At 41.4% G+C, this 23,187-nt stretch overlaps 1 protein-coding gene across 1 annotated transcript in view; it reads left to right on the top strand.

The window, feature by feature from the left end:
- The first annotated feature begins 6,110 nt into the window (after positions 1–6,110).
- LOC130113738 (anoctamin-1-like) overlaps positions 6,111–23,187 on the top strand; it is a 132,313-nt gene continuing 115,236 nt past the window's right edge. The window contains exons 1-2 of the mRNA XM_056281354.1: positions 6,111–6,222; positions 20,885–21,059. Coding sequence (XP_056137329.1) covers positions 20,952–21,059 — 108 coding nt within the window. The 5' untranslated portion in view covers positions 6,111–6,222; positions 20,885–20,951. The remainder of the gene's footprint in view (positions 6,223–20,884; positions 21,060–23,187) is intronic.

The raw sequence follows: 23,187 nt of genomic DNA, 5'->3' as shown, positions 1-23,187 counted from the left end.
TCGGGCATATCTATGGAGGTCATCCAGTCGCCTGGCCAGATGCGCTCCAACAGCAGCTGTCAGCATACAAAATGGTCGCCGAGTAATGTAGCTATTCAGAACGTGCAGGTACAGATTTGGTATCATGCCCCCTGATTTCGTGGGAACCAGGAAATATGGGGGGAACCCTTCTGCACCTCCAACTGGGGAACTGTCAATAAGGCTCCCTTGCAGAGGAGAGTGGTTATTTCCTCCTAGGGTTTTATAGTGGGTGGGGTGCGATGTGGCTCCTACCACCTGATTGAGGGGTGAGGGAAAAGATCTGCCTCAGGGTGCTGAGGTGGAACCTCAATGGGTAAAGCAATAGCGAAGCCTGTTAGAGGGCGGAGCAAGTGCAACATAGACCCTAAGAAGCGTCCAAGAAAAGTTTCTAATGCCTCAGAGAAAAAGGAAACTCGGTGTTCAGAGGAAGGATTAAAGTAGAAAAAAAAAGAAGGCAATCGACGGTGAGGACAAACACGGATAAACATTAATGTAGCTTTTCCTCATAGGAGATCACTGAAACAAGAGAATTACTTATCAAGTAATTACTCTTACTGCCAGAAGGGAGAGACAAAAGTTCCGCACTGCAGGTTTAAAGTCTTGAACTTATTGTAATTGAACCTTATTAAATAGAAAATCGTTTTACTTTTTTCCTTTGTATTTTATAGCATTCAAAGCTTCACATAAGATCCTTTATTAGAGTTTTAATTCAGCTGGATGGACTACAAAGCATACACTTCAGGGTGACCAAAAAACTAAAACCTCATAATAAATGAATATCAGTTAACCACAATGCTTGACTTTTCCAGTGAAGAAGGAATTAATAATCAAGATGATAAACTGGTCACAGAGCGCTCCCCAACAATATGCATCCTCACCCCATCACTAGACAGTAACTCTTCTTTGTGCCAGGATGCTTTCATATCCCATTTTTAGATGGACAAATACAACTAAGTTATACTCAGATGAGGCTAGAAAAATGGCATTTTCTTTATTAGTTCATGGTATGAAAACACCATAGGTGGCCTGCTCTTGAGGTAAAGGTTACACAGGCTTAAAATAACAATTGTCAAAATTATAGTCAGTTTAAATCCAATAGCGAGTGAATGGATGTTTTAGATCATAAAACATTTAGGACAGCTATAGTTTTATAGCAAGGCCAAGTTAGTCAGTTTAAAAGGACAACGTAATGTATTGTTCCCCATGAAGCATGTGCTTGGTGGAGAGGCCAAAGGTTTTTCCTGAATCCATAAAGGTCATTTTCTATTCCTGTGGGAATTTCCTCAACATGAAGCTTAATTATGATTCATAGACAGTTCTTTTAATTAAGATGATATATGTTTCCCCTTTTTTAAAACTAATGTTTGTGGAATAACGATAATCATGCACCACTGACTTTAAGTTCATGTAAGAGTTTAGCTTTTATCATCTACTTTCTGTCTGGTCCCACAATCCGTCTTAGCTAGGTCACAGGCTGAAGTAGTTTAAACAGCCCAAAGTCGAAAGGGGCCATAGCACTTTACAGAATTATGTAATAGCAACTGGACTAGGAAACACTGGAGATAATTGCATGTAGCAGTGCTGCTCCCTACTGGCTGTTAAGGTTTCTGTCACATGCAGTGTGTTGATTTAAAAGTCCATAATTTATCATCATAAGGTACGATTTACGACAGTGTGAGCTTCTAATTTGCTATATGACAAGAGGATATAGAGCTCCATAATAAAGCATATCATATTCTTTTACAGTTACATGCTTTATTGGCAACTTTCTCGCTGAGTGTGGGAGAATGGACTGTTTTAATGTGGCAAGTAATCCTGCTGGTCATTTTCTCTTACCCTTTGACATCTTTGGATAGTTCAACACCCTCAGAGGTATTTGTGTATGTTTTGTTTCCCTAATGTGTGTGTGTGTGTGTGTGTGTTTGTGCATTTGTGCATGTTCCTACTGAATGTGAGTATTGCGCTTCCCTATTGTATATATAAGACTGACAGAATTACACAGCCAGCGGAGGTGATATGGCATCACTAGTACTTGGCTTATTCGGCTCCATCCCTCAGAGATGGATGACTGTTCAAAATAGAGATCATAATCAGAGAAGTAAGCAAGAGGTAAACAGTAACTTTTACAAAAATTGCAAGGATGGATGGTAATCTCTGGCCTCTCCGTATAAATGAGGACCATATAATACGTATGTTTATGCCTCAGAAATGTGGGCTGTAGGGTAAAGTGCCAAAATGGATAGCACTTCTCACTAAACAATACCCTCCAGTCACATCTTAATTATACAAGAACAAACACTGGATCTCCCAGATCATAAGGAAAAACGCTATATGTTCTGATGAAAAGTCGATCCTTTTAGTCTTATTTTCAAAAATTTATGGCACGACCATGCTAAAGGGCTGTTACTCTGCAGAAGGGCCAGGGTTGGATTAATATCTCCAGATAACCCCAAAATATTCAAAGAAACATTTAGAGAGACAAGTTTGATTCAAATCAAATGTCCAAGCATTATTTTGATTCAAACAGTTACACAAAATAGTTATGTGTCACTAGATAGGCTCCTAATTTATGAGTCCTTATGATTAATCTTATTACTAAGCCAAGTTGCATGCCACCTGTTCCCTTAACTTGAGTCACTGTATGTGACTGTGTCCTTGATGAAACTTTCTTAATATAATTCAGGTTAAGGAACCACAGTGAACATAACTAAACAGTCTGTAAACTGACATGTTACCCAAATTATAATACTATAGCCTTGCACAAATTATAATACTATAGCCTTGCACAAGAAGTGGCACTGAGTGAACTCTAAGACATAAGAAATACACATGACACCCCTTCATGTTGGATGAGTGAAACTACATTACATTTAAAGCTATTTTCCTGCAGATTTACATACAAACAAATGTGCTTTTTTTAATCTTCACAACAATTTGTCATTTCAATATCAAAATAAATTCTCCAGCTGTGTTACTCATTTCGTTATTGTAAGACAGTGTCTGTGCTTAGCATTTTACATGTTTGTTTTACAGCCAGTGCTGAAGAGAAACATAAGTAGCAGCAAGTCTGAAGAAGGAGCCAAGTTGTTGTGGCTTACAAGCAGTTTTGGCACACTAAGCTTATAAAGGAATTTTTTTATTTTCAGATTTTTCCCCCTCCTTTTTTCTTCCCAATTGTACTTGACCAATTACCCCACTCTTCTGAGCTGTCCCAAACTCTGTTCTACCACCCCTGCCAATCCGGGTAGGGCTGCAGACTACCATATGCCTCCTCCGATACAAGTTCAAATATCTACTTTTGTACAGTGATGTGAAGGTGCAAAAGCTCTGGCAGCTCTATTTCATCACTGGATCAGATGGACGTAGAAATGGAGATGGAGGGATAGATAAGATGGAGCTTGGAGATTTGAAGTTGTGAAATACTAATGCAGTTACCAGTATCAATATGTAAATTAAACAAAAATGACAATCTTAGGGATTGTATATTTAGAATATCTCTGTAGAGCGCAGTGCAGCATGATGGCACAGTGGTTAGCACTGTTGCCTCACAGCAAAAAGGTTCCGGGTTCGAACGCCAGGCTGTCCCAGGTCTCCCAGGTCCCTTCTGTGTGGAGTTTGTATGGTCTCTCCATGTCTGCGTGGGTTTCCTCCTACCATCATAAGAAGACATGCATGTTAAGTTTAATACTCCTGCCTGTGCCCTTGAGCAAGGCAATAGGAAAGAAGTTGGTCCCCGGGTGCTGCAGCTGCCCACTGCTCCTATACAATAGGATGGGTTAAATGCAGACGACAAATTTCATTGTATGTATGTACAGTGACATTAACGTTTCTTCTAAATCCACTTCTTGCTTGTTTGACATGGACGTCAGAGTGGACAATCAGCCACAGATTATGGTGTGTGGCATTGCATGGCAATATACTAGGCACTAAAGGATTCATGCAGTGCTTTAATTTCTCAACAGTGTCTTCTATTCTGCCACTTGCATTCAGGCAAACATTGGATTAATTATGGACTACTGACCTACCATGTAGTGTGCTGATGTGGGAGGTAACCTGATAGAGGCAAATTATATATCAGAGAAGGACTGTCAAAGTTACCTCTGATTTTATATGGTGTATATATGGACATTTCATGGTAGGTTTTGAACCATGTGAGCTGGTAGTGATGGTCTGTAGGTTACTTGGTATATTGAATGTGGTGTGAAGAGACGGTGGAAGAAGACCCTGGTGCACCACTGTCTTCTTCCACTGGCAAGAAAGGTAGCTTGTAGGGCTAAACTAAGTGTGTTGTCACTTCCAGGAGTGAATATTAATTATTTTCAAGGTATTTTCAGTTCAACAAGGCTTAAGATTGGGAACATTCACAAGTTCAGGGACAAGCTAGTAGAGCATATGTTCAAATATAAGAATGTTATCAGAATGTTATGATCATAAAATGACTGACTGTGATGGCTTAGTCTCTTTAAAGTAGACATCCATTTGCTAAGACATTAAGAAAAAAATAACCTGAAGTCATGTTTGATTATTGATCAAATCGATTGATTGACTGACTTGTTCACTGTCTTTTTGGAAATGCATCATATGCCATATAGCAATTGTCAGATAGATAACAGACTGCAACACCACCAAGAAGGACAATAACGGCAACAAGAGCAAAATAACAAAAACATATGCAACCACAAGCTCTGCATATAGAAGCAGGCTGCAACATGCATGTGTGTGTGTGTGTATATATATATATATATATATATATATATATATATATATATATATATATATATACACACACACACACACAAAGGTTCAGTTATGTTGTTTCGGTTTGTTCAACAGTGCAATGCTGGTAAGCACAAACGTCAGTGCAACATGTTGATTAAACGTTTAACATGTTGAATTACAATCATCATTTTTGTAAATCAAAATGTAGTCTCATTTCATGTTATCTGATTTTGCCTATCATGGAAAAAAGCAGCTAGCCTGGTTTTTAAGCAGATTTAACCGGGACTAGCCTGGGTTTTCAGCATGGCCAGTATTCTTTTGCTGTATTCTGTTGAACCCCCATAATCATCTTTTCAACTGCCCCCCCCCCCAGGGAGAATAAGGCCAGGGTCAGGCCAGCTTCTGCAAAGGGCACCTGAAGCTGATCAGGATTTATTGTCACAACATGTAATGATGCATGCTCGATAATCCAGGGGAGGAAATCACAGAAAGTTGAATCACTTCATCTGGACACAAGGTTTTGTGGGAGAAATGTTTCATCACTCATCTAAGTGACCTCTTCAGTCTCAACGGACCCCAGGTATCGCCGACCTTCTAAACACTACAGTGGCATAACGACCAAAACCAACCAACATGACTCTTGTCAAGGTCCTGATGTATTGGGGGACATTTTTATGTCCTACTGGCTGGCAGGGTTACCCTTAATGGGAGGGAACAATTGGAAGCTCGGTACTGTATCACCTTTTTTCACCTGTGTAAGTCAGTCCTTGTGTATATATCTGAAGCTTGTTGTGTTGTGGCGTTGTCCTTCTATGTTGAGTACACCGAGAGAGCCACGAATCCGGAGTCAAATGCCATGTGTGTGCAAACCTACATGGCCAATAAACGTGATTGGAAACAAATGAAACAAGACTGGAGACAAATGAAAGCACATGGTGCAGTAGTGTGTCAGTGTGGGTTCTATGAGTAGGTCAGAAAATACCACTGATCACACTTTTTGGGCCAGTTTGCCTTCACCGACCTCGTCTGAGAAACGCCTCACGGAAGGACCGTGTTCGTGTGCGTGTGGTGCGGCGGTCCTCCGCGTGACGCCTTCTGATTGACGCTGATGATGAGAACAGGCGCGCGGATGGACTCGAGACGCGTCCCAGCTGCGGTGTGCGGCGTTGGCGCTGTGCTGCGCGCTGCAATAAAGGATGGTCCACCCTTCCTCCAGAAGAGGAGGAGAAAGATCAGTAGATGAGAGCGCGAGAGGGAGGGAAAAAAACAATGGACGCGCGCGCGCTCGCGCACGCACACACACCCCTTTAAAAAAGCCTTCGCGGGGATAATGCGGGGGCTCGCGCGCTGCCTGTGTCCGTTGCTGACTGCAGAAGTTTGTCGACGGTCGGAGCGGATTTTACTTTCCGGTACGCTGAGTTTGTAAGTTGTCGCGGCAAGTTTGGAAAACCGAATTAACTCTATTTTTTGCTCCAGACACAGGTAACTTCTAATATACTAGTCGACTCTGTTCTCTCACATTGTTCCTTTTCGGGCATGAGCTGTGGTTAAATGATCAAAATAGGCTGTGACAGGTGTTGTGTGGGGTGCTGCTGAGCAACGTTGACCGGCAACATCAAGCGTAAACCTGGTCACAGACCCGCAACCACGGGCGCTGCATTCAGCATTGTGTCGCGTGAAAGAAAGAAAGAAAGAAAGAAAGAAAGAAAGGGCAAAGCAACAGTAGAGTAGTTGAAGTTTGTATTTGTTTGCGGCTTCCCCTTGGCTTTATCAACAACACATCACCCTCAACACGGAATTCTACTGGAAAACAAACGGTTATTGTTTGCCGAGTGCTGTTTCTACTGTAAATTCGCCCGAGATTCCGGTAGACTCACTTTCATATATGCTGCACATCGAGTTTGCTTTGGAGCCTGCAGCTCAGAGAAATGCCCGGTTCTCCTCAGCATGACCGCACACTTCTCCCCGGGGCTCGCCTCGGCCAAGCGGACGGCATCAAACAGGCCGGACAGAGGCCAGCTTATCCCGTTCACTTCAGCCGTTCAATACACATCCACGATGCCTCCCCTGCTGTTAACGCTTTTACAAGTGCCACGAAGAAACTATCTGAAATATAACGTGGCAATATAATACGTGTGCCGTAACCCAACTGCCGAAACACAATAAACACGATACTTCAGAAGGTAACGCTGATCTAAATTAAGGTCGGCCGCCTGCGGAAACACTGTCACACAATGGCAGGTGCCGGGGCAGGTGTGCGTGTGCGTGCATGTGCGCGCGTGTTTGTGCGTGTATGTGTGTGTATATTAGTGTATGCGAGTGTTTGCGAGTAACCCAGGAAGGTGTCAGTCAGGCTTCAGCCAAACTCGCGCTGTGCTCGTCCTCCGTGTGCTCTATGCATGCGTGTGCACGTATGTATTTGTGTGTGCGTGTGTGTTTGTTTGCCTGTGTGCGTGAGTGTACGTGCGTGCGTGCGTGTATTAAACGGCTTCTTTTCTGACTGTCCGGGGAATCCCCGTCTCCGATCATGATAATATGAGACGCAGAGATAAAACAAAAAGATAGCATCGGATACGACAGAGGGAGAAATAAACGAGAGGAGAGTGAGAGACAGATACGAGCGAGGGAAAGTGAGAGCAGAGACAGAAAATGTGGCACCATCAGGACAGAATAGAAGTGAGACTCGGAAGAGACACGAGATTTCCTCACCTGTCCCTGTCTGTCAGGTCTGTATGTGCATGTCGGAGGGTCTGTATGTGCATGTCGGAGGGTCAGTGGTTTTGGTTGTTTATGCTTGCTGCAAGCGGGGGGGGGGGGATCCTAGTGACTTGGCCAGCAGTCCAATCAATACAAACGGGTGTATGCATGTCCCATGTCACACACAGTATTTCATTTAGCGTGGTCACACAAAAAGGACGACAGGAATGTACAGCGCAGTAAAGATTTGTATTAGAGGGGTGTCCCATCACCCTGGCTTTTTTTTTTTAGAACAGAGTAATTCACTTAGGTCTTTTGATTATTGTGGTTTTGTCAGATTTGGAAAATTGAAACTGCCTGAAACAAACTTTTTTTTTTGTTGACTTGTGTTACAGTCATTTCGTAGGCATGCACTCTGTTTTATCAGCAGTGCCTTTCCCCATAGTGGCAGAGTTGCCGGTTGTGCTGTGTTGCAGTTCAGCTGCTCAACGCCCAAACGCAAGTTTGGGCGTTGAGCAGCTGAACTGGAGCTGGAGTCAGGATATGAAGAGCCTGATAAAGGGCTCCTCCATAGCACTTGAGGGGAGGAACAATGTAAAATACATTTCTTTCCCCTTCTAGACTCTTCCTGCTCATATAAAACCTTTAACCTGATTTTAGTCCTTCCCCAAAGTTTCTCTAAAGTTATAACTGGCTCTAGGAATTTATCTGCCTGTTTGCAGGAACCAAAAAAAAAAGACCACATAGATTGATATTCAGCATTTGGTTTGATTCAATGAAGATATGCAAAATGGTATAGGTTAATTCAATGAACTGAATTTCTCAATGATTGAATTATCCAGTGAATGAATGAATAACAGACTCAATCAATCAATCAATCAATCAAGGTCATCTTATTCCAGACACACTGAAAGATGCACTTAACCATACAATGATAACAGTATTGAAACATTATCCAAACCAGCCCTGTAAAATGAATTAGTTTGATATTCTTTAAATGGCCGAGGCAAAATAGATTTATTGAATTGAAAGTGAACTTTGAGTCATCAAGCAATTTACACAATTGAATTCAAGTTTAATCAGATTTGTCAACGGAAATGGTATTGAATACGCGTTAATTTATTTCTGTTTTTGCCTATAAAATGTATTTTATTTGGGGGCAGTGAAGAGTTGAACCCATTTGAGTAGATGGGATTGAGTAGAAGGTTTGCAGGCTCACAGATCATATATTATCATGACCATCTCAATTGGCAGTAAGTATGAGGAATCACCCTCCCCGAGTAGGCATCTGGTTAAAAAAAACAAAACAAAAAACAACATCGTTTGTTCCACACAGAGTTAAAATTAAGAGTCTTTGTGCCTTTGTAAATCCAACCACCGTCCAATGACCAGAGTTTTATATAATACCGTGGTCGTCACATTTATTAGACTGCAGTGTAATCACAGTGTCACTGGATTTAAACAGAAGAGTTGGATATATGCCCAGAAACTACGAGGTAATAAACCAAAGGCTACAAAAAACGAACACTGGGAGGTGGAAGGTCTTCAGGTTGAACCCCCAGACTGTCGGGGGGGATGACTGAGTTTTGTTCTTTTCTTCCTCAAACACTACAGTGAAGGTGTCCTTGAGCGAGCCGGTTAATCTCCAACTCCATCTTTTCGGTGGCTAGTTGCTGTACTGGGCAGCTTCCAGGTGTGAATGTTCATTTACAGTTGATTGTGTATACTTGCTTTTTTTCTGCAAATACCCCGCTGCACACTCACACAGTTGGACACAACAGAGGCCTAGCAACAAAAATAACAATTTCAAATATTTCTAAAGGACAATTTGTCTCTGTGTGTGTCCGTCTTTGTGGGAGAGAATATATTGGACCAAACTGTTGTTTGGGTATTTTTTTTTACTTTTTTTTTGTTGTTGCATAATCTCACTTCAATCAGCTTTGAGCATAAATCCATATGGAAATATACAGTTGTTTTTTTACCTTGAAAATCTGTGGTTAAAACTGAGCCAAGGAAATTGTAAAAATACTCTTGTTATACTTTCAAATTGCAATCATTTCTTTGCAGTATGAATTAAAGATCATTGTATATCAGTTAAGTTTGAAAGCATCAATAATGTTAATCCTGATCTGTGGCAGCACCATCTGTAAATGTAATGTAGCGCATCTTACTCAAAACCAATTGTGTCAGTATGTGTTACCATTAGCACATCTGTATATATACAAAGGAAGCTGGTGGTCCTGAGCAAAGTGCCGTTTCTTTTTTCTTTCTTTTTTTTTTTTTTTTTTTTTTTTGGTGAAACCTCACATTCTTTTGAAGAGGGTATTTGTGGAGTGTATCTGAAAGGATTGAGTCAAATTCATCTTCAGTTCCACTGGTGAATTATCAAATTAAGGCTGACTTGAAGCTAGATGACCTCTGCTCTGCTTTCCACATCAGTTTGGCTGCTTGACACAAAGTCAACACGATGTTAGTATGATTTTGAATGTCTGAAATCCACAGAGACACTCGTCTAATAATAGGACCAAGGAAGTTCTCTTTTAACCCCTTTATTCTCATCAATCAGGACACAAAAACGAAGTCCATACAGCTGGGTCTTATCGTGCTCTTCTTAAGTGGATACTGGATTATACTGGAGCTTGGCCAACAGCTGAAAGGACATCTTGAGGCGGACTTCAAGACGCTAGCAGTTTAAAACTAACAGCAAACTCGTGGAAATTACTCTATGGGTTATAAATTTACAGGAGCTCAGGGTTAAAATTGAATTAGCCCCAAGAAACCCAGATTGATAGAGAGAGATAAATCCTCCAGATGGAGAAACAGGAATTTATTAAGAGAAGGTAACAATCATTACTTTGCCCAAGGGGGAGAGAAAGGGAGAGAGAAAAGCAGAGAAGATGGATTTAAAGACACAATATGGAAGAGTGGAAGATGATGCCTTGAGCGCTGCCACAGACCAGCTGGTCTTCGTGCGTGACCGCAAAACAAAACCCATGTGTCTCTGAGAGCGGGGAGAGAGATGGAGGGAGAGAGAAAGGGGACAAAGACGGGGGGAAAAAAGGAGAGATGAGAGAAAAAGACAGGAAGCGCTGCATCCGGCGGTGAGTTCACCAAGAGAGCAGAGGGCTGGATGACCAACACAGTCTCAGCTCGTATCTCTGGTCCCCTACAAGCTCACAGCTTTAAATCTAAACTGTGCTCCATTCTAAACTCCCGCTCCTTCTCTCCCATGCTCCCTCATCCCTCTGTCACACTAGACCGCTGACCCAGGAGATACGCGGGTGGACCACCAGCGTGAAAGGCTCCACCTGTATAAGTGACCCTGAAAAATGACCCATATTGAAGATCAGGATTAAGGGCAGAGTCACCCTCTAATCCAGTCCACTTAAAATGGCAGTTCAGTGCTAAAGTTCAGTGCTATGACTCCCCAGTCACTCCGTGTCTGGAAGGTCACATCTTCAAACTGATCTGCTTATTAATTTCAAGGATCTTTCCTGTTTTTTACAATATGGGTCTTGTTTTTGTAATTTTTGCCATTGTTAATATTGGTTATGTTATCATTTTACTCACCGGCATACAATAACTCCTATGAAAGTTACTCCAGTGAAAGCATCGGCGTCGCCAGGTCATTTTGCCGGGGCTTAAGCCCCGAACATTTTGAGTGTGTAGCCCCGAATATAATTTTAAATTTAAACCTGTGTGAAGCCCGACAAAAAAACGTAACGTGTGTGAATGTCTGATAGTCTTCATAACATAACAGCCTGTCAAAATAAATGCAGGTCTCTAAACTAACTTCATGTGTGTGTGCGCGCGCATAGTATGTGAGTGATGGACGCCTGTGCGTGGAATCTTTTAATGTGGGGAGGCTGGTGCACAGGCAGCCTCCACACAGTCCTTGGCATAGAAAGGCCAGGATCCAGTGGCATGGAGACCAAGACAACTGGGGGCCCTTCTTTGCTGCAGCCTTCTTCCGCCTTTGCGGCCGCTGTGGTGCTCCTCACAGCCACCATCTTCTGCCCACTCCGCCGTTGAGGACTTATTTGCTATTAACCCATAGCTGGGGCAGTGGTTGAGAGACGCCAGGGCGTGTCCACACACCGGTGGGCCTGCGCGCCTTCTCTCTGGGGCCCACTGCTGCTCCGAGATCCCCTGCAGTTTGGCCTGGGACCGCAAAGTACCCAGTTACCATGTGTGGCCACGAGGAGGCACTGCAGAAGTCTTGGCGATGGAGAGGCTATGTACCGGCAGGAGGAGACTTACGCACTCAACTCCTCTTTTCACCCCCTACAAGAGGGCTAGCTGGCAGCAGTAGCTGAAAACAGAAAGACGCAAGCAGAAGCAGCATGCACTAACTACAAGCACTACTACCCCAGTACTACTGCACTGATGCGTCACACACGCCCTGTGTGCTGTCACACACACACACACACACACATGCATGACAATATGTCAGCCACAGCCCTCAGTGGCAGAGGAGATGAAACGGAACCCTTCAGGGTTCACACTGGAGTCAAGCAGGGCTGTGTCATTGCTCCTACCCTGTTCTCCATTTTCATTTCTGCTATCCTCCATCTTATGGGTAAACACCTGCCACAAGGAGTCAGAATCATGTACAGAACCGACGGACAACTCCTGAACATCAACAGATTCAGGGCTAAAAGCAGAACCACCACCATATCCATCATGGAGTTGCAGTATGCCGATGACAATGCCCTTGTGGCCCATTCAGAAGAGGACCTACAGTGCATTCTGGATGCTTTTGCCAAGGCATACAAGCAGCTTGGTCTGGCCCTTAACTTAAAAAAGACCGAGATCCTCTACCAGCCTCCACCCAACACAAATAACCCTGCTCCACCCCCAACTATCTATGTTGACAAAACCAGACTGGAAAATGTGGACCACTTTACATACCTCGGAAGCCTCCTATCATCCAAAGCTAATATTGATGAGGAAATACACCACCGCCTCAGCTGTGCCAGTGGGGTTTTCTCAAGACTGAGGAAAAGGGTCTTTGAAAACCGCGACCTCCAGGCCAGAACGAAAATTCTGGTCTACAAAGCGGTAGTGTTGCCCACCCTACTGTATGGATCAAAATCCTGGACCACATACAGCAGGCACCTGAAGGCACTAGAGGCACATCATCAGAGGTGCCTCTGAAAGATCCTCAAGATCACCTGGGAAGATAGACACACCAGCGTCCTGGAGGAGGCTAACATTCCCGCTATCACTGCCACCATTGCCCAACACCAGCTTAGATGGACTGGCCATGTCATCCGTATGCCTGACTCTCAACTTCCAAAACAAGTCCTATACTCTCAGCTTCTCACAGGACAACGTGCCCCGGGTGGTCAAAAGAAAAGGTATAAGGATAACATCAAAACGAACATCAAAAAATGCCACATAGACCCTAAGACCTGGGAAGACACAGCAACCAACAGGGCGACCTGGAGAAAACTTGTCCGGGAAGGAGCTGCACTTTATAATAATGATCTCCGACGTGCTGCAGAAGACAAGCGCAGACTCAGAAAGGAGGGAGTTTCCACCAAAAAGGCCAAAACCAATCCCACAATTACCACCACCCACCCCTGCCCACACTGCACCAAAATATGCGGCTCCAGGATTGTCCTCTTCGCCCACCTGAAGACCCACAAGGACCAAGAAGGAGGACAGTCATACTCGACCCCGAGTGACCGCCGATGATGATGAGTATGTGAGTGCCGCGCATGTGTGGGAGGGTTTGATGGTCAGCGCTGAGTGACGTGACACAAGTTAAAGCAGGAAGAGACGAGTAGAGGAGAAATGGCAGAGCGTGCAGGGAAAAAAACAAAATCAACAACAAAAAAAACCCCAATTCAATCTTTTTGGATTTTTCCAAAAGAGAATTAAGGGTAAGAATTTTGCCTGTGTAATAACTTTTCAATAATGGTAGAAACTGCCTTTTGATTTATGATATGAATTGGATTCGGCACCAACAATCATGAAGATAAATTCTCTTCATCATGGTTGTAGGTGCCGTTTAGCAGGCTATACTCGTCTGACCCCACATCATACTTTTACTGTCCTTTAGCAGGGTTTTTCTCGTAAATAAGCCACATTTCCATAAAACGAGCTAAAACGGTAATGATTTATTCATGCTAACTACTAACTAATATTTTTAACTTGACAATTCATAATTAATAAACAACGGTTTTTGAGGTACACATTTCAATTTTTCAATCATTGAGACATGTACTCTGAATGTAAACAAGGAGCCAGAGTGAATAAAAAAGCATCAAAATAGAGCTTGTTTATCAAATTATTTTTCCGGGGGAGGATCCCCCCGGACCCCCCTACAGAGGTCCAGGCTAAGCCCCCAAGGCCTCAAATCCTGGAAACGCCCCTGAGTGGGAGTGAAAGTGAAAGTCTCCATTTGAGAACCATACTCAAGTCTATTGCTACTACTACTATATTCGGCTGCTCCTGTTAGGGGTTCAAGTAAAAGTAAAAAAAAAAAAAATACTTGGTCAGTCAATAAACTAAGCACAAGTTACTAAACGTTTTAATATTGTCTGTGTGTGGGCCAGCGCAAACAACAGTATTATAGTGCTCCATTTTTCCCCCCAAATGAAATGAGGCGCATCAGAGGCAGGCTAATCAAACAACAATATACTAGGTACAGCATTAACAGCACCTACTACACGTCTACTTCCTGTAATAGACCTTTTTCACAGCAAATATTTTGACATTCGGTAGCAGGATGAACACAGCTGTGACATTGATAGGGGGTGTGTTTCATTAAGGAGTCGCTGGGTGCCAGCGGACATGAGGTTAACCATACTGTTGTCCATGCTGCTACACAGAAGTCCACAGGCCAAATGAAACAAACAGATAGTTAATGTTATTAACTTCAGCTCTGTTTACAATGCCATGAAAGGTATAAATGTCTGCTGTTCACTATCGTTAGCTAAAATTAATTATGGCCCTATTCATTAGCTTACATTTAGGCAGTGATGTTGGCCGCCAGTCATATCGACCACACTTATCAAAACATAACAACGAAGGTGGAATTGAAAATTGTAGTGAAGTAAAAAGTAGATTACCAGCTCATGCAAATACGAGTAGAGAGTAAAAGCAGTTTTTGATTAAGAACGTGAAAAGTAATTTTCACTAGAAAAAAATTACTTTTATTACTCATTTATATTATTTAACCTGTTAAAACTTACCCTTGCATGGGACCATTGCTTTACAATAGCATCTTAATAGGCAGGTGAACAGAAGCTTAAACCTGATCTTTCAACAGCAACAGCAACAGCCCTTTGTGACTCACCTAGACTGTATACATGATTTCCCATCTCAACTTGCACTGGGTAGTTTACTGATGGTTGCTACTACCTATGGTAAGTACCATGGTCATTCCTGCGTGTTATACGAGGAAGTAACTTACCAATGTGATCAACCATTGATAATAATGGACGTTTGGCGTAATTACTTTTAACTTGCACTTTAATTTTCACATCCAAATACGTGGTTTAAAGATAATTGAGTTAAATTAGACTGGTTGAAATGTGTGTTGCTCATGTCCCATGGCCCCATAAGATGCTGTTGTAAAGCTGTGTCCAGCTGTGGGCCTGTATCCAAAATCTCAACAAAGAAGCTGTTGAGCAAAATGATATAACCAATATGCACAATGGCGAAATCTACAAAAATAAGGGTTGTAAAAAAAAAAAAAAAAAAAAACCCAACTTTCTTACAAGGCATAGGACATTGAGGAGCATATGAGCATGCTGGGATTTGTCTCCTACACAGGATGGACTCATCAGTATGCTATGACATCCTAGGGTCATTCATGTATGTGTGAAAGCTGTATTTTCCTGAGTCTCCCCCATCTCCTCATTCACTCTCATACTGCTGAATTTCCATAAGAGTGTAACATTTGAGATATTTCAGTTTACCAAACACATTTGAGTTAAAAAAAAAATCCACTCTCACAGCTACTGCAATGGTTATTATTCATGCAACAGATGGTCTTGTTGATAAATTTCAAATGTACCCAATTAGAAAGAAACTTTTGAATGTCTTGTTCAGGACATATCAGTTGAATTCAATATCAGTATATTGTATCGCCAAAAATCTCTAACCAGTTTTCATTTTAATTATGCGCTGATGTGTCTGGCCTCAAGGCTTCCACTGAACCTCATATGAAATGAAACTTTGTGGTTTTCCATCACTGGCTGCCAGCGGAAAAATCAAAGAGAGGCTTCACAGTACCTTGTTTGTTTTGGAAGTTCTCACATCAACATGGATGATTTCAGTAAATACACCATAATATTCCCCATGGTATTGTTTGCTGAGAGATTTTTGGCTGTTAGTTGTGCGTTACATTTAAAGAGGCCAGAGGGATGATTATGATACACCTTGCCACAACTATTTTCTGTTAGAAGAAGCCATGGTTTAGTTGGAATGGATTTTCAAGAATTAACAAATTTGCTTTTATGCATGTAATGGTGAAATGGACTCCTTGTCATAAGACTGGGTTTTGTTTTGCATTAATGAAAGTAAATTCAACTGAAATTCATTCAGTGGGGGTACTCGATATGTAACCCTTCTTATTGCTCTGTATTCCTGATAAAACCAAATTAATGCAACCACTCACATAGGACGAAGAGAAAATAAAACTGACATATGAAACTAGGTTTCTCTCTGAAACACTCTTCTTAACATAGCGTCCCATATGATATTACAATTATCTTAACAGAAAGGGCTTCAGAAGTTTTTCAATTGGGCCCATTTGTACCTTAACGCTCAACATCTGTCACCTGTATTAGCTTTCTTATGATATGCCTGGGTTATAAGTGGTTTTCCCTCTATAATCTTTTTTTATCGCATTTGTCTTGTTTCACTGGCTTTTATTTGTACAAATGACACCAAACTAAGGACTCTGTATACCTTGTGATAAGATTCTATAGGTTATTTCTTTTGGCTGTATGGTGGTTACTCCAAATTTACTTTGTTTTGTTTTAAGCACTGGCATTCAACTCTCAAATAAAATGATAATAATAATAATAATAAAAGGCTTACCTGCTGGTAATATACAGGCACAATGGTTATTTACTGAAATCAATACCCTGATTATGGGGAGTAACCATGTAAAGGCAGTATTTTGAGGGTTTGTGCTGTTAGCGATGTGTTTTCTTTGACATTGAGTATTTTTCAGTGAGATATTGAATTCTTTCAATAATTGGCCAAAGGTATTTTGGCTTTTTCTGTTGTCACTGCTTGATAGTGGCAGTGACATTCCTCCAACAGGTATGTCAGATAATTTTCTCAACCTGCCTTTATATTCTTTCAGTTTTTTCTTATTCTGCATGTGAACAACTTAATGCCCCATTTTGGTACATGACCTGTTTATTGGTGTCTGATACACCCAAACTTCCGGGCATTATTATATCGCGTATTCAGCAGTTGAACAAGTCCAGCTAGTTCGTTCAGTACACATCATTTGTTCCACACTTCAACACTCAAAGATTTGTTCAAACAAGATTTGTCCAGTCATTCTTTCCACAGCTGGTTGCTACACTGGCTGTTGTCAACCTGTCTTCCGAGTCCTGACCTCCAGATTTTTGAGCTTTAGTCACCTTATTTCTTGACTTCTAAAACTCCCTACTGTTTTCTTCCTCTAACACTTCCTGCATCTGGATTACTGTAGGCCAGTGTTTCTCAACCGGGGGTCCGCGGACCCCTAGTGGTCCGTGGTGTAATTGCAAGGGGTCCGTGAAAATAAAATATCTTTAAAAAAAAGATCCTATGACATTTATAGAAATAGGATTATTTTACTCAAATGTGACTGAGACCTTTATCTACCTAAACTATAAAGGGTAACAGGACTTTTTTCTCTAATTACATCTGTTTCACCAGTGTAATTTATTGTATTTTAATAAGAGATCTCGCTCCCGTTTGCATTGTTAAAAGTTACTGCATAAAAATTCTGTTGTTACATATATCTGAAAGTTACTGAATACATATTCTGTTTTGTTACATATATCTGAAAGTTACTGAATACATATTCTGTTTTGTTACACATATCTGAAAGTTACTGCATAAGAATTCTGTTTTGTTACATATATCTGAAAGGTACTGAATACATATTCTGTTTTGTTACATATATCTGAAAGTTACTGAATACATATTCTGTTTTGTTACATATATCTGAAAGTTACTGAATACATATTCTGTTTTGTTACATATATCTGAAAGTTACTGCATAAGAATTCTGTTTTGTTAACTATATCTAAGTTACAACTGAAAGCTCTTATTTTTGCCCCAAAGAGTGAATAAATGCTATAATGCAATTTAAAATGCAGTTTCTACTGTTTCTATCAAATTGCAACCCCCCTCCCCCAAGATCAGGTGGAGGGGTCCTCAGGGTAGATCAAAAATACGCAGGGGGTCCAGGACCCCAAAAAGGTTGAGAACTACTGCTGTAGGCCATCCTGTCTTTTACTTCCCCGAATTCTTTCATGGCACACCTCGACACACCTCACTCTGGCTGCTCATAGCAAATTACACATCTGGATGCTGGTGTACAAGACTTCAAAAAGGATAAACTTGTATACTTTCAGGCGATGGAGAAACCCTACCAACCGACCTGACCCCATTGTTCGGTCTCTAGCTGTTCTGAGACGACCTTCCAACTTAATCGTTACAGCAGAGTCACTTGCTTTCCTCTGTGTTATTTACTGAAAAATCATCTGTCCGACACAATCTTCCCACTGGAGGACATCTCTACTCCTGCACTCTAAAACCCCCCTTTTATTACATTTTCTAAACTTCTATTTCATTTCTTTTTCCAGCACTTCCCACATTTTAAAGAAGTAAATTTGGACTCTCCTGACAGTGCTGAGAGATCACTCCTTTTCCTGATCCGAGTGCCTAATGATGTAGTTTTTATCAGGATTAGGAAGGACCATTATCAGTATTTTTACTATATGCTTACTGCTCCTGGTTAAAAAGAAACTATAGACTGAAAACAAAGGTCCAAATTAAAGTTTCTTGACAGTTTGCCAATGCCCGAAATACTGTAAATCAATTTATATTAATAGATGAATATGAGACACAGTCAGCTTTTGATTATGGCTCATCAGTAGCCTGCATGTTAAGATGAAAATGAAAAGACAACAGCAGGAAAGACAAACTTTTGGTTCACTCAGCCACTACCTTTAGCTGCTAAAAGTTGTAGTAAATTCTTCCTCGCCAGCTGCATCTGTTCCTGTCAGTGAGTCCCCGTGAGAGAGAAGTGAAATGTTCAAAAGTGGGCGTTAGAGGGACACATGCCATAAGCTATCACTGACTCTTTCCACCCTTGTGTTAACCAGAACCTAAATCTAACTCACAGGGGAGACCGCCCAAAGCTCCAGACCGCTGAGGGGTGCTGCTGTGTTGGCCCCAGACAAGCAAACATGTTGTGTGAGAATGACTTTTCATGCTTGTTTAGATGTAATTGAGTAGAGAATGAAAGGGGGGGGGCATATGAGAAAGAAAGAGCGAAGAAGTCAATTGATTAGAGATGAGATGACATAAACTAGAGGTCACAGGTCAGAATGGGGTCCACAATTCACATAAGTTCAGTGTGTGTCTTGGTCCCCTGAGCCAGCAACAGCAGCTTTCATTTAAACAGTATGATAGTGGAGACATTGTGTCCTTGCTAAGCACCATCAGAAACTCATTTGGAACCAATCCAAGTCCAATTACAGTTTACTCTAAGTTGAGCTCTGTTCAGGGAGGTTTTAAAACAGTCAGAGGACTCGGGTTTTGCACCATAATTACTTCTCTTGGACAGACTGAATGATAACCTAGTCAATGGTAAATCATTTGAACTCAGTCTAAGACAGCTGTACAGTAAAGCCATTTCTCTTTCATATAAATCTAACATCAATACTGGTCAAGACTAACGCTGTGACCTTTTAGCCCTTATATCTTTTTCTGATAGACATAGTATAGCTTGTCTTTTTTTTTTGTAGAACGGATACACTGTTCTTGACCTTTGATGATCACATTTCAGCTCCTATTCAAAAAGGCATAGAAAAAGCTGCAACATCTATATAAGATGTATCAGATTGATCAGTGCCTACCATCAATTACTTTTGTTAAGCTCAGAGAAACATAATTGAAATCCACTAAACCATTCTCTGTAGACCCTGTGAGCTGTTTGATTTAGCATATTTCAACATATATTAATGACAAAAATGTTTTTTTTTTCTTTGAGCAAGTGTTCAGAGATATCTGTACCTTATTTCATTTTATACTTTAAAGTCATACAATTTAACATGTGTTAACAACTCGGGAACTTTCCATACTACATGACAAAAGGACATTATATTAGCTCACAGGTGATAACTTATTCCCTATCTTTGCAAATATTTTGGGATATTTTATTGACAACTCCCCCAACTTACACTATTTGTACATTTTTTCTTGCCTTCTTGCTCTGTTTTCTGTTCTGTAGTATATTTTTTACCCTAATCCCCCCCCCCCCCTCGCTTCCGGTGCGGGAAAATGGTGGCGGGAACTCACATTTGCAGCAGTCTCACCCAGTACTGGTGTGGGAAGATGGCAGTGCGAACTTATGTTTGATTCGGCCTCACCCAGCACCGTCCATGCAGTGTCTTTGTTCACGTCTGCAAGTTTGTGTCTTCGTTTGATGGCTGGGAGAGTTGGCACTGGATCGGCTGGGAGAGCTTGGTCTGCTGCATCCTGTGGGCCCAGGGACCACAGCCCTGCCTGGAGCTGCGCTCGAAGAGGAAGCACCGAGGGCGGTCTGACAGGACACGGAAGTGGGGCAGGCTAAGCTAACTGCTAGCCCATGCAGACAGGCAGTTCCAATAACACCGAAGGTGGTCTGGCAGCAGCCTCACCTGGTGTTGACTGTATTTTTGGTGTCATCGTGTGGAGTGTGGGGAAGTGTGTCAAGGGTGTCTGGCTGGGAGAGTTGGCGTTGGATCGGCTGGGGGAGCCTGATCTGCTGCGTCCGGTGGGCCCAAAGACCATGGCCCTGCCTGGAGCGCACCCAAAGAGGAAGCACTGAGGGCGGTCTGACAGCACGTGAACGTGGGGCAGGCTGAGCTAACTGCTAGCCCATGCAGACCGGCAGTTCTGACAGTCATCCTGGCTGGTGTTCGTTCTCCTGGACAGTGGAAAAAAAACAATGTTTTGGATATGTTGGATATATGTGTTTTTGTAGTTTGGATATATGTGTTTTTGTAGTTTGGATGTGTCTTTTTTTGTCTTTGTGTTGCACTGCTGTGGGCTGAGGGAAATGATATTTCATTTCATGTACGCGAGTGTATGAAATGAAATGTCAAATAAATGTTCCTGATTCCTGAATATGATTTTATTATTGTTAGTTCCTCCGCTCCACTGCTCACGCCAAAATTTGCCGAGGCATTCATTAGTTTTTCTTTACCTTGCACAGATAAATAGTGTTCAGTTCAGGCCCTGCACCACCATCCCCTCCCCTCCACCTGCAACCACAGCGCACCATGAAACGGACGGAGCTGCCCACCGAGCTGCCTGTCAAGGAGAGAGAGGTGGACATCATTAACATTAAGGCGATAGAAGACATTGGTGACATTCAGCAAGAGAACATAGTAAGTCAACCTCACACTGTGTACATCAGCGTAAATGTGCAACAAGTCAGCATGGGACAAGCATTTCGTGTGATGAGCTTTGTTCCAAAAATAACTTTGGTCCGAGTGTGGCTTTGTTATTCAGGGTTTGAATGTTGTTGTACATGAGTATTTTAGTGAACTTAGTATTAATCTAGAAAAACTAAATCCCTCTTCCAAGCATCCCTCATTCCAATAGGTGTTATAATTTCCAGCCCAATTTAATTAGCTCTCAATCCCACAAGTCCTGTTACCAGCCAGTGTTATAGACATCAATCTTAATTCATTTGAAACTAACTCTTGAATGAGGTCCAGGATAATATATTATAGAGGAGAGAATTTAACTATCTTCTTTTATTGCAGCACATCTGCAAAAGTAAAACCTAAAAGGACTTAAATCTCAAAAATGATTGAGTGATGTCAGTGTGTTTTCATGAAATCTGTTCGTTATGTGAGAGAAATGTCAACATACCATTGTAAATGACGTTTTCAGTAGTCACACATTAAGACTACGAAGCTATGAATATATCTTTATCTAAAGCTATATCAGGGCTAGAAGCTGACATGAATTACTGGCCTGTTTGTGCAGGGTCCCCACCAAAACATTTCCAACCCATAACCTCATCCCCTCCCACATCCCCCAATCTAAAAATATACAGCCAATGTGTTCCAGATACTAAAAAAATAGCTGTGCATTTTGAATACTTATCTTTACCAACCATCGTTATTGTTCATGTTTTTCTTCTAAAACTGCAATTCTGAAGATTCACATGTAATGATGTATTTTTGCTACATTCTATCAGTGCAATATTTAACACAACAGCTGATCTGCTAGTGTTCAAATCATTTACAGTTAATTTCAGTGGTTGAGGTAATGTACAATTTTCCCATGAAAAATCATACAGCACATAGTATTTTATGTGTTCAAAATGGCAACCAAATACCGACGAAGAAGGCCAGTTTCAAGAGGAAGCAAAGCTGTTGTGGCTTGTGAGCATACATGACAGGATGAGCTCATAGAAAGGCGTCACAAACAGATAATACTACAGCAATAGCAAAAATCCAGGATCAGTTGTATTTTATCTGTTTGACAGTACAGGGGGCACTGATGTAACAGCATTGGCAATGCTGTTTTATTTCCACTGAATCTCTCGCAATTTCTACCAATGCAATTAACATGGTGTTCAAAGCTGTCATTACTGTAGGTTTGATAAAAATAACGATTGTAGCATTAACATTATCACATATCTTTCCTCCCCTTTTATTATTCTTCATCTCAGCATTCATCAGTAGCAGTGTAATCAGAAATGCTAAAATGCAAACTGAGTAGCCTACGTGTCATTCACTTGTTTCACTGGAACACACAAGTTGCTGTTTAGCCCTCAGCGAAAGCAAATTTTATCAAATAGTTTGTTTATGTGATGCTGTTGTGGTGGTTAGAAAGTTAATGTTTTTTTTGTTTTTTTTGCCTTGAAAGAATGATTTTCTTCAATTTCTTGTAAATCAAGTCCCGACTCTTTCATTTATATCTTAACTTTTGATGCTGGTCTCACAGTCCCCCACCCCAAATTTTCATTTTCCACTGCGAAAAAACACAGTTTTGCATATGCATATGCTAGCATGCAAATTACTCAGAGTATTTTTTATTTTCTCTTCTTCAAAGCAAAACTAAAATTAGCATTGGGAATAGCCCTTTAAAATAGAATGCAGAGTTCATTCACCTACCATCTGTAAATAATAGGGGAGAATAAGAAGTCAAAAATATTCAAAGTAGGTCTATGTTTGGGAAAATATTATAGTAGTGAAGTGGTGAAACACAAGCTACCCCTGGCAGACACTAACCTACTCAAGCTACGCATGATTTAAACTTCCCTTTTAAGTGACTTAAAATCTTGAAAATTAATAACTATTAATAACTAATAAATAACTGGCCTACCGTAAAGTCATAAGACAAATTCCCTCTAAATTAGTTTGCACCTTTATGACAACTGTTTAACTTTATGAGCACTTGTTATCTGTGGAGTAGGGAGAGTTATGGAGGTGAGAAGGAGGAGTAACAGATTAAAGTGTGTTCAGAGCTCAAGTGGTCCGTTCATTGTTTGTAGTTCAT

The sequence above is a fragment of the Lampris incognitus genome, chromosome 6 (assembly GCF_029633865.1).
Source record: "Lampris incognitus isolate fLamInc1 chromosome 6, fLamInc1.hap2, whole genome shotgun sequence".
In the NCBI taxonomy this organism is placed as follows: Eukaryota; Metazoa; Chordata; class Actinopteri; order Lampriformes; family Lampridae; genus Lampris; species Lampris incognitus.
The sequence above is the reverse complement of the archived record's forward strand: the minus strand, read 5'-3'. Positions and strand labels throughout refer to the sequence as shown.